The 16018-nt window shown below is 46.6% G+C and overlaps 1 protein-coding gene across 6 annotated transcripts in view; it reads left to right on the top strand.

Annotated features, from left to right (window-relative positions):
- AMOTL1 (angiomotin like 1) overlaps positions 1-16018 on the top strand; it is a 161462-nt gene that overhangs the window by 70219 nt on the left and 75225 nt on the right. For 5 of the 6 annotated variants that reach the window (XM_019530315.1, XM_019530314.1, XM_019530313.1 and 2 more), the window contains one exon: positions 10164-11076. In XM_019530315.1, the coding sequence (XP_019385860.1) occupies positions 10164-11076 (913 nt within the window). Of the gene's footprint in view, positions 1-2990; positions 3131-10163; positions 11077-16018 lie in introns of those variants that run through there. The other variant, XM_019530317.1, reaches the window with a different exon arrangement.

The following is a 16018-nucleotide window of genomic DNA, read 5'->3' as shown; positions in this document are numbered from 1 at the left end:
ATGTTTGGTTAAGGTGGCATAATTTAAGAGTGGAGAAAGAAATCTGTGAGTCAAGAACATGGTGGTAGGTGAAGCTCTGTGTAGTCAGATGAGATCATAGCAAAGCAGGGCTGGAAGGGACTTCCAGAGGTCACCTAGTCCAACCCCCTGCCTGGGGCAGGATCATCCCTTTGCAAACCTTCCTATACGAATCCATTTTGTCTAAACTTTTAGCAAACCACACAGTCAACCTGGACACAACACAATACAAAACACCCTAACCTGCTATGGGTAAAGCAGGGGGACCATGGTGGCTGATGTCCTGCTGCTGTAAAATGTGCTCAGGAGATCCCAGGAAGAGGGCCATGACCCATGCTGCAGAGGAAGGTAAAACCCCCACAGTCCATATCAATTTGACCATGGGGTAAAATTCCTGCCTGGCAATCAGTCTGACCCTGAGTGGAGGGGCAAAACCCTCTAGCCAGGCACCTGCAGGTTTTAAGTCCCAGCAGGAACACTAACCCACCCTAGGCCAAATCCCCAGCCTTGGCATAAACCAACACTCAGTGCCTCTGAGAGGCTTAAAAACCCTGGCAGATGTGGCAGTGGCAGGGGGTGGAATTCCCTCGCAGCCATGGGGCAACCAGCAAAGCCCAGAAGCACGGGATATACCTTAGTACAACATAGGCGTGCTTATGCCTAGACGATGGCTGCCCAACTTCTTGAACACCTCTAGTGATGGACAGTCCACAACTTTCCTAGGCAGTCTATTCTACTGCCTTACTGTTCCAACACTGAAGGAGGTTTTCCTGATGTCCAGTCTAAACCTACTTTGCTGCAACTTCAGGCCATTGATCTGCATTTTTCTCTCTGCAGCAAGAGAGCAAAGATATTTTCCCTCTTCTTTGTGATAGCCCTTCAGGTATTTGAAGACCATTGTCATGTCCCTTCTTAAGTGGCTTTTCCACAAGCTGAAAATGCCTAACTCAGAGGTCGGCAGCCCCTGGCATACATGCCAGAGCATGGCATGCGAGGCCGTTTTGCTCGGCACGCCACAGCCAGCCTGGGCAGCTGTTGCCAACCATGGACCCGGGCTGCTTAAAGCAGGTGGTCAAGAGCAAGTAGCCTGGGCTCCATGGCTGGCAGCAGCTGCCCAGAGCCCAGGCCAGATGTGGCAGGCAACTCCGAGCCTGCAAACAGCTGCACTAGGGTCCAGAGTCCCAACCCGGCTCATTGTCATGCATGCGTACTTTGAGGAGTACCGCAGGGAAGGGACTGGGGCTGTGCCACCGCTGGGGGCTGTGTGTCCGTAAAGGCTGGCTTCCCTGTTAGAGGGGTTGCAACTTGAGACCGTTGCTCCTTGTTCTGTCATCTGCCACCACTAAAAACAGTGTAGCTCCATCCTCTTTCGACCCTCCCTTCAGGTAGTTGAAGGTTGTGATAAATCCCCTCAGTATCTTCTTTTGTAGACTAAAGAAACCCAGTTCCCTCAGCCTTTCCTTACAAATCATGTCCCTGCGGCCCCCTTACCATTTTTGCTGCCCTCTGCTGGACTCTCTCCAAGTTGTCCACATGTTTTCTGTAGTGGGGGGCCCAAAACTGAACACAGATGTGGCCTCACCAATGCTGAATAGAGGGAAATAATCACTTCCCTTGATCTGCTGGCAACACTCCTACCAAGTGAAGAAGTATAGCAGACAAAGTCCAATGCAGAGAGGAGAAAGATGTAGGGAAAGCCATACAGATATGTCCAGAGGAGGCCATTGATGATATTGGTAATGTGTTTTTTTTAAGTGAAATGCAGGATTCAATGGAGTTGTCTCAGTAAGCTAATTTAATGCAACAGACAGCCCCCCATATCACCAATATAGATATAATGTAACAGCTATGCTAGAATATCAGTGGGATTGGTGGGTGATGCTTTAAGCAAGGTAATAAAAGAATAATCTGATTTTTATAGTCTAAACCAGTGGTTTTCAACCCTTTTTCAGTTGTGGACCCCTAAAAAAATTCAAATGGAGGTGTGGACCCTCATGAATTGTAAGTGTGGGTATTTGCATACTTTTGATTGATCATGATCATCTTTCACAGACCTCTTAGACATAGTTTGTGGACCCACAGGGGTCTGTGGACAGGTTGAAAACCACTGGTCTGAAGTCTAGAGAGACAGTCTGCCAAGGTTGGCAGATGAATACTTTGTACCTTTATGGGCTAGAATCTCCCAGCTTCCCAATGCTACAGAACAATGTGCAGGTTCATAGGTTGACAGGCCTTCCCAGTCACTGGTTCCTTAGTCTCATAGTGCACCAGGGCTCAAAAAAACAAATCCTGAACGTCAACTTGTGCAGCTTTCAGTAGCTGTTTTTCCAGTTCCCGATTTTGAACCTTCTGGGCTCCTTAAAGCAAGAATTCTTAGATTCATAAAGTTTGAGGGAAGAATGGGAAAGATCATCTAATCTGTTCCTTTATATATTACAGGCCAATTAAATTACATCCTATGTTTGGTATAAAGGACAGCTATGCTTTCTTTTCTTGCATAGCTAGGTATCATGCATTTCTTTCCTAGGGCTAAAGCAACAGAAAATAAAGGTTGTATATTGAATTCTGGTTTAATATCAGCCTTCTCTGTACGCAAGGGAGTAATTCTTTATTGCATTGAAAATTGTCTTTTGAAGTTCTCAGGTAGGTTTCTGACACAGGATACATTTTGCACAGTAAAGGACCAAGCATATGATGGGCTGAGCATTTCTTGAGAGATGCTGCATATTCCACACTCATAAGGAAATCAAGGGGTGTAGAATATGCAGATCCCCCTTTCCGCCAAACATCCAGACATCACGAGTGGGTCCTAGCACCTGAAATAAGTGAATCACACAGGTGTGGCCTGGCAAGGCATGCTACTTCTACTCACTTAGCCACACTCACAAAATGTATCAGAAGCCACAGCATCAAGACTGTCCATTCAAAAAGTTTATTGATACTGACATCCCATTTTTCTTTCTTGTAGGCCCCCCTTGTGTCTGTTACAAACCCAGTAGCCCTGTCCAGATACTGGAAGACACTGGGTTTCTTTACCAGGACCATCCACTCTTCTCCAGCAGGCATGATATATCCCCGTTAACAGCAGAAGCAATTGGTAGTGTCAAAGCTGGTAAGCAAGCAAGACCACTCATGTACCTGCCTGTGAAATTAGCTCTCATTCCTATTTGGTGTCACTGATACCTTGAGAAGAAATTGGGTAGCTTAGATTTCATAGATTTCATAGACATTAGGGCTGGAAGGGACCTTGGAAGATCATCAAGTCCAGCCCCCCGCCCGAAGGGCAGGAAGTCAGCTGGGGTCATAGGATCCCAGCAAGAAAAATATCCAGGTTTCTCTTGAAGGTGTTCAAAGTAGGTGCTTGAACCACCTCCGGTGGCAGGCCATTCCAAACCTTGGGGGCTCTGGCAGTAGTTTATAACCGTTCGACCTTGTCATCCCTTGGGGCGCTCTGGTAAACACCACTTATAAACTTATAGGTGGCCATCAGGTCACCTCTGAGCCTGTGGTTTTCCAGGCTGAAGAGTCCCATAGCTCTTAGCCTGTCATCGTAAGGTCTGTTTTCCTGACCTCTGATCATGCGCGTGGCTCTCCTCTGGACTCTCTCAAGCTTCTCCACATCTTTTTTGAATTGTGGAGCCCAAAACTGGACGCAGTACTCCAGCTGCGGCCTCACCAAGGCCAAGTACAAGGGGAGAATGATGTCCTGGGATTTGTTTGAGAAGCATCTGGGGATACAAGCCAGCATTTTACTCACTTACTGGCTGCAGCATCACATTGCAGGCTCATGTTCATCTTGTGGTCAATCATGACCCCCCCCAAGTTGCTCTCGTCCGTAGTGCTAGTCAGTGTAGCTCTGCTGAGCCTATAGACGTGCTGCAGATTTTTCCTCCCAAGGTGAAAGCCTGGATGACCCCCCATCCTCAGGTGTGGATGCTTTTAGATTTTCTTCTGAAGGATCTCAAAACCTTGAATATGCTGTGGGTGAAATCTTGATTCCTGCTGAAATCAAAGGGCATTTTTGCTGTTGTCTTTGGGTTTTGATCTACAGCTCATGCTATATTCTTCTTCATCCATTGTCATGGAGGAAGCAACTTTTCTTAGTTGCACTACAGCATTCAGTTGTTTTGTAGATTATAAGGCCAGAAGGGACCTCACAAGATCATCGGATTCAGCCCCCTGCCCTAAGCAGGAATGATAACTGGGGGTCAGGTGACCCCAGCAAGGTGACTCTCTAGTCTCCTGTTGAAGATTTCCAGGGTAGGTGATTGCACCACCTCTGGTGGGAGCTTATTCCACAGTCTGGACACCCTGACTGTGAAGAAGTTTTTCCTAATGTTGAGCCTGAATTGATCTTCCAGGAGTTTGTGGCCATTACTCCTGGTTTTCCCCTTGGGTGCCCTGGTGAACAGTTGCTCACTGAGCCCTGGATGTACTGCCCTGATGTAGTGGTAAGCTGCTACCAGGTCACCTCTCAGCCTTCTTTTCCTCAGGCTGAAGAGTCCCAGATCCCTCAGCCTTTCCTCGTATGGCTTGTCTTTTGAGACTCTGATCATACAGGTGGCTTTTCTTTGGACTCTCTCAAGCTTGTCCACATCCTTGTTGAAGTGTGGTGCCCAGAACTGGACGCAGTACTCCAGCTGTGGTCTCATTAGTGCTCACTTCCTTGGCTTTGCTGGAGATGCATTGATTGATGCATGCCTGAGTGTTATTTGCCCTACTGGCTACAGCATCGCACTGCCGGTTCATATTCATACTATGGTCTATTATTACCCCCAGATCCCTTTCATTTGTGATGCTAGTCAGTTTGGTGCCGCTAAGCCTGTAGGTGTGTTGGGGGTTGCTCGTCCCAAGGTGGAGCATTTTAATTTTCTCAACATTGAACTTCATTAGGTTTCGATCCGCCCACCTTGCTAGCCTGTCTAGGTCCGCCTGTAACTGTAGCCTATCTTCAAGTGTGACCACACTTCCCCATAATTTGGTGTTGTCTGTGAGCTTCGCCAGTGAGCTAGCTCTTGACCTCCACATCCAAATCATTAAATAAAGATGTTGAAAAGTACTGGACCTAGCACTGACCCTAGCAGGACACCGCTGCCCACTTATTGCCAGGATAACACAGATCCTTTGACTACGACTCTTCTTGGTCCTATCCTGCAGCCAGCTTCTCACTCACCTGACTGTCTCAGAGTTAAGCCCACAATCCTCCAATTTTCTTGTGAGGACATCATGGGATACTAAATCAAAGGCCTTTTGGAAGTCTAGGTGTATAATATCAACCTGCTCTCTTGTACCTGGGTGGGAGATGAGGTTGGTAGGGCAGGACCTGTCCCTGATGAAGTCATGCTGGCTGTCATTCAGAATCTTACCTTCTGCAGGCTTATCACAGATAGGCTCCTTGATGAACTTTTCTAGGATTTTCTAGGATGGAAGTTAGGCTGATTGGCCTGTAGTTACCCAGGTCGTCCCTCCTGCCCTTTTTGTGGATGGGCACAACACTGGCCTTTTTCCAGTCTTCAGGGACTTCTCCAGAGCGCCACAAGTTCTGGAAGAGATTCACCAGGGGTTCTGCAATGACTTTGGCCAGCTCCTTCAGCACTCTCAAATGAAGATCATCTGGTCCTGCTGACTTTTATATATCTAATTGTATTAATTGGTCACGTACCAATTCTACAGCTATAGTAGGAAGGTGATTATTATTACCATGCTCATCCTCTACCTTACCTGGCGTAGTTTTCCCCTTGGTCTGGTGAAAGACTGAGGCGAAGTAGTCATTCAGGAGTTCAGCTTTCTCCTGGGTGCAGAAACCAGCTCTCTTGAGTTGCTGAACAATGGCCCCACACTCCCATTTGTTTTCCTCTTGTTTCCTATATCCCTAAAGAAGGACTTGTTGTACTTGATTCCCATTGCTAATCTAAATTTGGTCGCTGTTTTAGCCTTTCTGCTCTGAATAGTTATACCAAGGCACATAGCTTCTATTGCCCTGAATAGTTATACCAAGCCACATAGCTTTTTTATGGCACAGGACTGCAAAAACTGAGAAAAATAATCATGGACCAAGCCTTAGGGGATAGATTGTCAGAAAACAGGCAGCTAAATCATGTCACCAGAATATTTGTGCTGGGGCACAAATAGGTCAGTGACTAAGTGGGTGTTGAAGTGAAACCTCCACTTAGTTTGGTGCACTTGCTTTCTTCATCCTGACCTTGTCATTCTCCACCTATCACATGGTGCTTATTGTCATAGCCTGGATAGTGAACTTTATGGGGCAGAAATGATACTGTTGCAGTGTGTCTGCAAAATGCCCAGTCTGCCAGGGTCTCTCAGGACTGGTGCAATAAAATAAAATAGCAGCAGTTATGAGTTCTGAGTAGTAGCTGGAGGGCAGGCTGGGGAAAAGTATAAACAGTCCCCTTTTGTGTTTGTTCATGGGGGGTGTCCGTCTGTGACTTTTGCAGGTTCAGCTTTCCAGCCTGTCCAAAAATTTTACGCCATATTATTTTGAAGATTTGAATGGAATTCAGCCCTTGCAAAAGTGTTCGTCTTTCAGTGATTTCATAGGTGCATGCTCCGCACTCAGGCAAAATATTTAAGCTAGTGAATAACTTTAGGCAGGCAAGTAGCTTTCCTAGTAACTTTAACTGGATTAGTCTTTTAAATTTCTGAAAATAGGTGCCTGGACCCATGGAAGTAATTCAAAGAAGCAGAGTTAGGAATCTAGACTTCCTGTACTGACAGTGGGAGAGTTAGGGCCTCTGAAGGGCTACTCAGAGAGCCCAGACACTGAGTGCAGGGAGTTGCCTACAGCTACCCAAGAGGAAACACCAAGCAAAGGGTATGTCTGAGGTACCACCCCTCCCTGGAGTTGTTGAAGATACCTGGTAGGAGCCTCTGTCTTCATGGATCCAGAGTGCAGCCAGTTGGCTACAATTGGTGGAGGTACCTCCCTTTCATACAGTAACCTGATGGTTCATATCTTAATGGTTTGAGCACTTGCACAGGAAGAGGGTGGTTTGGGATGTTTCTGTACCTCTGTGGCCCTATGCTCCAGTCCATGTTCCTGAGCATGTCCTGCTCACCTGCACCCACATACACACTTAAAACCTGGAAATACATTAGTGAAGTTGCTCCAGGGACTGCTCCCAAGACCTTGGTCATTAAAGTGCTTGAAAATGGCCTTTGTGTGCGACTCCAGAACAGTCTCACTGGCTTTCTTCTGGATTTGGTGTATGTGTACAGGGGGTGGTAGGTGGTATGTTGTGCTGTGCTCAGGATGTGCCTGTCCAGGGCAGATTGCTCCAGGATGTAGACATGACCATGGATTCTGCCTGGGGGTTGTGTGTGTGTAAAGAGAAACTCTTCATCCCTCTAGTTGGACCTAGGCAACTGTGCACCCAGAAATAAAGCAAGCCAAAGGGAATCTGCATTTGTAGCCTGGTTTTCTGGATTTTTACATTTTTTTTTTTTTTTGCTCCGATGACTATTTTTCTAATGTAAAATCCATACAGAGCCTTGAGAACAGGGACTGGAACCCAAAACTTACCCATGCTAAGCTACAATGGCAGGGGCCGCTAGGCTTTAATGACAAACTCTCTCTTGCTCTTGGCCGCATGACTCTTGACTGTGCAGCAATCCCACCTTCAACATGAGGGTGGAGAGCGCCACCCCACCTGGCCTACATTTTAACTCATTAGGGCAATGGGGGCAGCCTCGTTGTGGCAGGCATGCCACAAATTGACCCAATACCCACCATGAGTGCCACTCTGATCCCCTTCCACTGCCTGATCTGTTGCTCTGTTTTCTGCTCCATACCCTGTGCTCCTGTCCAATGTCCTGCTCTGCCTTTTGTTTTCTGTCCTGGCTGCTGCTGTGCTGTCTGCCCCCTCCCAGATCTGCCATGTGCCACACACACAAGCTATTTGTGGCACTCATGCTGCAGGTTGACTGCCTCTGGGGTAAGGTACTCTTCTGGGAAGAAGAGTATGTGAGTTTGAATCCCCTCAGTCTGCGAAAGATCTGGACCCCAGGTGTCCTGTGTCCTCTGTAGCCACTACCTTATTCTACAAATCATTGGCTATGAGCACAGTATGCCCTGATGTCTTTGAATGAATGATTGTGGCTGCTGGGCTTTGTGCTGAACTCAGTGATGTGATTGGGCATTTGACATGCTTGAAACATGTCTAATAGATCAGGTCTCTTTGGGGATTTAGGTGTCAGTCTGTCTCGTATCTGCATTGTAGTGGAGAGTGGGCAAGAGGTAGGCACCTAACTGCTCAGACTGGATTGCTTTTTAGCATGCTTGAAAACCCCAGGTTAGACAGTGAGGAAGCTTTGCTTTCTGCGTTTTGTGGCTGGGACTTTCAGGATTGGTTTTTCTCTAGAAGTTTTTTGGGTCCTTAATTTACCAATCTGTATTTTGCCCTGCATTTTTTTAATGCGACTTAAACATCTCCTGACAGGGATTAGGTCCTGCATTCTTTGTCTTGTTAATGAGGACAGGACTGATTCTCAATCAGGGTGTTGGGGCACCCAGGGGTGCTGCAAGATCCTTTGAAGAGTGCCGCAAGGTGCAAGGAGATGTGCAGTCAAGTGCAGGCTCCAGCTTAGTCCCTGCCTAGCTGTTCCCCTGCCCCCCACTACCCAGGCCCTCTGCAAGGATTTAAGCACTATAATAAGTTAGTTTTTTAAATGGGGTGTCAGTTAATTTACAGAAATTATGAAGGGGTGCCTTGAGTCTACTGAGTAGTGCCTCGAGCCTATTGAAGGTGCCTTAAGTCTAAAAAGGCTGAGAACCATTGACATCGGCAGTTAATGTCCTCTGGAGGAAAGTGGGACAGCATGCAGTGCTCTGTCTCTAGAGTAGCAGCATGCAGTCTTTTTTTCCTTTGCATACCCTACAATCATCTTGAAGTCTTTGCAACAAAAATGTTAATGGAAATGGCCTTTTCTCTTAGCTAAGAGCTTAGGGTGTTTCTTTTCCATCTGGCAACCAAACTGTATATAAGTGAACACACAATGTGCGGGATAAAAGATGAAGGCTTAGGGAAATTCCAGGCCTCCAGAGAAAGTTTGTTTTTTTAACTACTTTCAAATGGAGAAAAAGAATGAAGTGCTTCTAAATAACTCCTCTGAGAACTGTGAGCATCAGGGTTGAAAAATAACATTTTCAAGAATGACCTCAAAAACCTGTCCCTGAAAAGGCAGGAGGACAAAAACACTTCATCAAAGAATTTGAGAGAATTCTCTCTGGTGTTGAGGGCTTGATTATAATTTAGTTTCCACCAGTCACTCAGGAGTAACTTCACTGAATGCAGTGGAGTTATTCCTGTTATATGCAGTGGCAAGTAAGAGTAGGTACAATCCCCTTTACATGTGGTTATTGCTCTGAAGCAGTAGAGACTCCAGCTCCATATATCACTTTGGGCAGTTCATTGGGTTCAAATTGTTACTGGTGGCAAATGGGTGAATGGGTTCAGCTGTTGAAAAATTGGATTAGAATGAACTTCAAATACAAAGTAACTTTTTTGCCCTGAATCACAAACCTATGCATATTCCCTGAACCCAGTGAGTTGCCAAGGGTACAAGTTCTTGCAGTATTTGACTTCAGGTATACAGGATTTGGAGATGTCATTTTTCTGTAGTTTGGAAGAACGACACTGTCCTTTTTATTGTCCATATGAACTATGCGACTAGTTATCTATTCCATTCATAGTGTTTCTAAGGGGCCTATCAAGCAGGAACTATATAGCTTATCTGACTTGCAGTAAATCTGCCGCTGTATCATCACAGAATCATACAGCTGGAAAGGACCTCAAGGGTCATCTAGTCCAACCCCATGCCCCCTGTTAGTACCCACCCTGCAGAATTATGGAGCTCAGTTATTTAGAGACAAAATTAGTAGAAATGAGGCAAACCACCGGATTGAGAGACAAAGCCAATGACTGATTCTGCTTTCAATTACATCTTTACAGTCTTACTATTTTCAGTTGCACTACAGAGTTTTCTCAAGGTATTGACTGTATTTCTGTGTCCGGGCTAGGGAGTAAGGTGTTGAATGTGAAAGGATTAAAGTTTCTCAGCAGTTGCATAGTTTAAAGACTGGTGTGATGGCAAAATACAAATCCTCACTTTCATCTGTTTCCATTTAGTTGAGGACCCTGTATGCACGTTGCATCCCCCAAACTTCCTCAGGATCTCGGAGGTGGAAATGAGAGGTTCGGAAGATGTTGCAGCTGGAACAGTATTACAGCGGTTGATCCAGGAACAGCTGAGGTATGGCAACCCAAATGAGAACATGAATCTGCTGGCAATTCAGCACCAGGCCACAGGGAGCGTAGGACCATCCAACAGCACAACAAGCACTCTTTCTTCCACGGAAAACCTCACACAAGAAGACCCACAAATGGTCCACCAGTCAGCTCGCCAGGAACCTCAGGGGCAAGAACATCAGGTGGACAATACTGTGATGGAGAAGCAGTCTAGGGCCACTGTTCAGCCTCAGCAGAACAATGAGGAACTACCAACCTATGAAGAGGCTAAGGCTCAGTCCCAGTTTTTTCGGGGCCAGCAGCCAGGTGCTGTTGGGCCCAGTTTTTATGTTGGTGGAGTGTCCAGTCAGAAATCCAGAACAGAAGGGAGATCAACTGTGAACCGGGCCAACAGTGGGCAAGCACATAAAGATGAGGCGCTTAAAGAGCTAAAGCAGGGCCATGTCCGCTCTCTAAGTGAGAGGATCATGCAGTTATCATTGGAGAGGAATGGTGCTAAACAACATCCCCCTACCTCAGGGAATAACAAAGGGTTCAAAACTGGTGGACTGCCACCTGCTCAGCCTTCTGGCAAAGGAACGGACCCGCGAGGTCCGCCACCTGAATATCCCTACAAAGCCAAGCAGGTGGTGTCTCCAGTCAGCAAGACTCAGGAACATGGGCTGTTTTATAATGACCAACACTCTGGGATGATGCAGGATATTCTCAAACCCTCCTACCCTGCTCCACAGCCAGCGAGAACAGAAGTAGCAGTTGTCAGATACCAGCCTCCCCCGGAGTATGGTGTAACAAGGTAACATTGGATGCTTGGGTTTCATTGCTTTGCTCTTGTAAATACCCTTTGGTTTTGATGTTATTTACACTGTTGAACCTTTTAGACAAACAGTGCTACTGCTTTCTTAACCAACCGCCTAGCTGTGAGGGTGAACTACAGCAGCCTCATAATCTAGAACACCAACTGGGTTAAGATGTGGGCATTTTTCCCATTATACAACCTTGAACAAAGTAATCAGGTCATGCCAGACCATCCCACAGGGATGTAGTATTAAAAAATATACTCTGTGTACCATAAATAACTGGTTTCTGAAAAGGAAAAGGAAGTTCAGCTAGAGAAAATTTAGGTGAGTCTATATATGGGCCTGTTCCTATGCTTATTCAAGCGAGCAGCAAAACGCTAGTTGTCTTACACAGGTGCTGATCCCATATTAACATATATCCTGCAGGCCAAATGGGCACATTTATACATGGCCATTTTACACCAGTCTAACAGTATAAAAGCAGTACAGTGGATAGAAATATAGTTTACTTCCATTTCAAGGCCCTATAGCACTCTGTGCCAGAAACACCTTTAATATGAGCAAGGTGGATGCAGTGCCGTAACGTAGACCAGGGTGCTCAACCCCTGCTTGCAAGCCAGATGTAGCCTTCAGCCCCATGTCATCTGGCCTGTGGGCTTCTCATGGATCTGGAAGTTTGGCAGTGGGACACCAGCAGCCTTATTCCCCACTGTCAAATTTCTGGACCCATGAGGAGCCCCAAGCCCTTTATGCTGGATTGGGTGCCCGATCCCAGGGTGCAGGGCCAGTGGGGGTGGCATTGGGCACCAGCGCCCGATCCCAGCACATGGAGGGCTGGGAGTGGTGGCACCAGGACCCAGAGCCCAATCCTGGTATGGGGAGAGGGGGTGGTATCAGGCACTCGGGACCTAATCCCAGTGGGCAGTGCCAGGTCCCAGGGCCTGATCCTAGCATGCAGGGCTTGATCTGGCCCATGGACTGGCCTCACCTTATTCATCTGGGCCGCAGGGCCAAAAGGTTGAGGATCACAGATATACACCATCTATTGAGATGCAGTGGGCCATATTCTACTCCCAGTTCAATGACATAACTCTATACAGGAAACCCTCGCTACTCATGAACTCCAGATTTGTGGATTCAAATATTCGTGAGGAAGGGCAGAGCCGGGAGGCAGGCACAGATCAAGCGCCAGGGATATGGAGGGAGGCGGCAGTGGTGGTGGCATCTTCTCCCCTGGCGACAGTGTGCCAGTGCTCAGTGGGGGGTAGGTCCCCAGGCTCTGCAGGGGAGCCCCAGGGATGGGGAGGGTGGCGGCTGTGGCGACTCTTGGAACAGCTGTAGCAGCACTCAGCGGGGAGTCAGTCCCCAGGTGCTGTGGGGGAGCCCTGCAAACAAAGGGGGGGGAGCAGGGGGCAGCTGTGGGGTCTGATGGGGAGCCCCGTTAGTATTCACAGCTTTTGCCATTCACGGGGATCTCAAGAACGTATCCCCTGTGAATGGTGAGGGTTGCCTGTATTCATTTAATTAAAGTCACTTCTGTGCTAATCCAGAGAACAGCACCTGATCCAGTGGTCTAATAATTTTGGAACTTTAAAGAACTTAAAAAATGAATATTATATGTAGCAGTTCATCAGCGCCTTAACCCTTAATAAATTCATTTTAGGCATCAAGCTAAAATTATCTGAATATGTTTATGCAATTGAATTCTCCTAGTAGAAAGCATTAGTTTCTTATTATTTAATCTAATACCAGCCCATACAGAGACTATACAGATATTCCCATTTTAACAGAAGTTATTGGAAACAGCAGGGCTATAGGGCACTCTTGACACTGTAGGTAGCTTGGGATGCCATAAATTTTCAATAGTTATGTTGCAGATAGTGTTGCTCTTGTAGAATCCTGTTTTTCAGTTTTCTGTGGACTGAATCCTGAGAACTGTAAGAAACCTGATGAGCCTCACGTGCTTGAAGGTAGAAGTTGGCCTTAGGTAGGACTCAAGCAACAGGGCTTTGACCATTCCACCAGTTTTCTCCGCTGAGATGTCATTTCATCTCGTCACTTCTAGTTGTTCTTCTTTGACCTCCTTGACAAATTTTTATGCCTGAAGTGATGTAGGTAACTGTGCACTGATAAACAAACACAGACGAAAGTGATTGCAAGTGTTGCAATAGTTGTGACACCTGGATGGGATAGAACCGAGTCCTACAAGACGGAGGCTTCAAGTGTCCTTCAGATGGGGGACCTCACTGCTTTACATACAAGTGTGTGCCTGCATTGACTGCCTCTGGACTTTCCTGTAGGCGTAGCGAGGCTTGGCAATATACATTGAATTCCACCAGCTAAACATGTGTTTGGAATACCGGCATTAACTAGCCAGAGCTTGTATAATTTTCAGTGGGAAATGCTGTTTTTAAGAGCCAAGTGAAAACCCTTGTTTATGCTAAGAAGCAGCTCTGTGAGAATGGGAAACTCAAGATAATAAGGTCAAGTTCAGGTCATAGTCTCAGGAAGCATGACAGGATTCCAGTCATAATTCCTGATGTTAACAAACACTGCAGATACCAAACAGATTAATCTCCCCATAAAAGCACGATGGCTCGGTTTTTTATTGCTCTTGAAAAATGCTGATTGCAAAACTAACGAGCCCGTTCTGCTGAGTCTGTTTAAATGCCCTTTGGGCAAAACTTCATGTACTACGCAGCACATCATACTCCAGCGTCTGTGGCAGAGCTGTGTTGAATTCTGTAGCAAACTGGGAATTATATGATTTGCAAGCTCCTTGCTGCTCTCTGGTGAACAGGTGCTCTTATGAGTAGTCACATTCACTTCAAGAGACTACACGTGAGGGGGAATTACTTCGCTGTCTAAGGGGCTCATGACCTAACACCATGAAAATGGGGCTACTTACAGAGCGAGGTAGTGCTCAGCTGCAGGGAGGTACCAGTCCTACATCTGCAACACAGCTTGACAGTTTGGACAGTTTGTATTATTCCTCTGCCCTACAGCAGAACCCCACCCCCCCCAGCCACTACCCACGAGCCAGACAGGTATGCAGAAGCAGATTGTTTTTGGAGAGGGGGACTGGCTAGCAAAACAGAGCCCACTAACCTGGGCTGACCTTTTTGAAAACTTGGCAGATTCATTTAGTTTATTGTATGGGGACTGGAATATTTCCTCATTTGCCCTTGTCACTACTGAGGACTTTATCAAACTTTTCCAGAGGCTTGTTTAGCCAGTTCCATGGCTGGCACCCGTAGGTTGTGACCATGCTTTAGAAACCGTCCAGCGGGGTGGAACCGCTCCCTTCCAAATGCAGGTGGCTGCTCTTCATTGCAGAACTGGTCATGAGTATGAAGCCAAGGCATTGTTCCCGCCCCACCCCAGTTCTATTTCTTCTTTCCTTTGAAGATTGGCTGTGATATAAAGAAGGGAAATATTTCAGGTCCTAGGTCATGGGACCTTTTAAGGACTTCTAAGCCACTTCGGGTTCTCCCCAGTGACACCCGAGCTTCTCTGGGGTTTTTTCTGTGCATGGCTGTTTGTGCTGTGTGACTTGGCACTTTGTATTATATTTTAAGCAGTTGTCGTTGCAGTTGCAGGCACCCATGAACAGGCTGAGCTATTGTATTTTTTCAGCTGGAGTAGTTAGAGCTGCATTTGCTGTTATGCTTAGGCTTTGTGTGTCCCTCCTTGTGGTATATTTCCCTGCTTTACCTGTGGCAGGTTATGGATCTATGCTTTATAGTTGTGTGGCAGGGTTGCCGGTGTAGTTTTAATAATAGGTTAGCCAAGGTTTTGCTCCAAGTTCTGCCTCAGGCAGGAGGTTGGGCTAGATGAGCTCCAGTAGTCCCTTCCAGCCCCACTTTCCTATGATTTGATGATTCCTCTCTGAAGTGATGTTTTCTTGCAATCTGTCTGGCCATCGGGGGGACATTTGAAAAGTCAATCCAGCCCTTGCACGACTTGTACACACCTAGTGAACACCATTCTTATTTCAGGCTGTTTTTTTCTTCTGTGTCTTCTGCTGCAGTCTTCATTGACACAGCAATCACCTCAGTTCAGAGACATGCATAATCAGCCTCTGTCAGTAAATGTCTGGGCATCTTGGACCACACTTCAAATAATCCCTCAGGCAATCAATCGCACAGATCTGCTCCAAATTGACAGGGCTGGCTTAGGCTTTGCACAGTGCCCCATTCAAGCTTCTGGGCTTCTCAGACTGACGATTTCCCTACGTGGATCTGGAAGCAGTCTGTTATGACAAAAGATTTTAGTACTGAAAGCCTTTGTAGCCTAGCTGTAATCTTTCATAGTTCATTACCTTTGGCTTCTCTCTCGCAGAGTATGCAGCACAGAGTCTACGTCCCAGAAATCACAGAAGGGAAGAATAGCCTTTTGTGGCATGCAGTATGCTTAGCATCAGGCAATTGCTCTTGTCTTTCAGGACACAATTCTCTGTCATATTCATTATGAGGAGCCATATTGAGCTCCTATACACATTCACAGAGCCTACTCCGACATGCTGGAAATCCAGTGTGTCGGAGCAGACTCAGTTAATAGAGTCTGCTGGAGCATGGAAATTGATACGCTCCAGCATCCTCCCACATCGTGTGTATCAGTGTTACTGAGCGTCTCTGCACTGAAAAATGGTGGAAGGGGGTTTGAAAAAAAACATATTCGATGAGCTTTAGTTCAAAGCACCCCACTGCCATTTGCTCAGCGTGGGGATGCGTGGCGATGCTGATATACATGATGCAAAGGCACTTTTAATTAGCGCAGCTTACTAATTAAACTACCTGGTGCCACATCCTGCAACATGTGTAAAAATGCCCATTGTTTCATAGTTTCATAGTTTCATAGTAGCTAGAGTTGGAAGGGACCTAGGTAGATCATCTAGTCCGACCCCCTGCCTTGGCAGGAAAGAGCACCGGGGTCAGA

Source organism: Crocodylus porosus, unplaced genomic scaffold (genome assembly GCF_001723895.1).
Source record: "Crocodylus porosus isolate Cpor-Errol unplaced genomic scaffold, CroPor_comp1, whole genome shotgun sequence".
In the NCBI taxonomy this organism is placed as follows: Eukaryota; Metazoa; Chordata; order Crocodylia; family Crocodylidae; genus Crocodylus; species Crocodylus porosus.
Note: the sequence above shows the minus strand (reverse complement) of the source record. Positions and strands in the feature narration are given on the sequence as shown.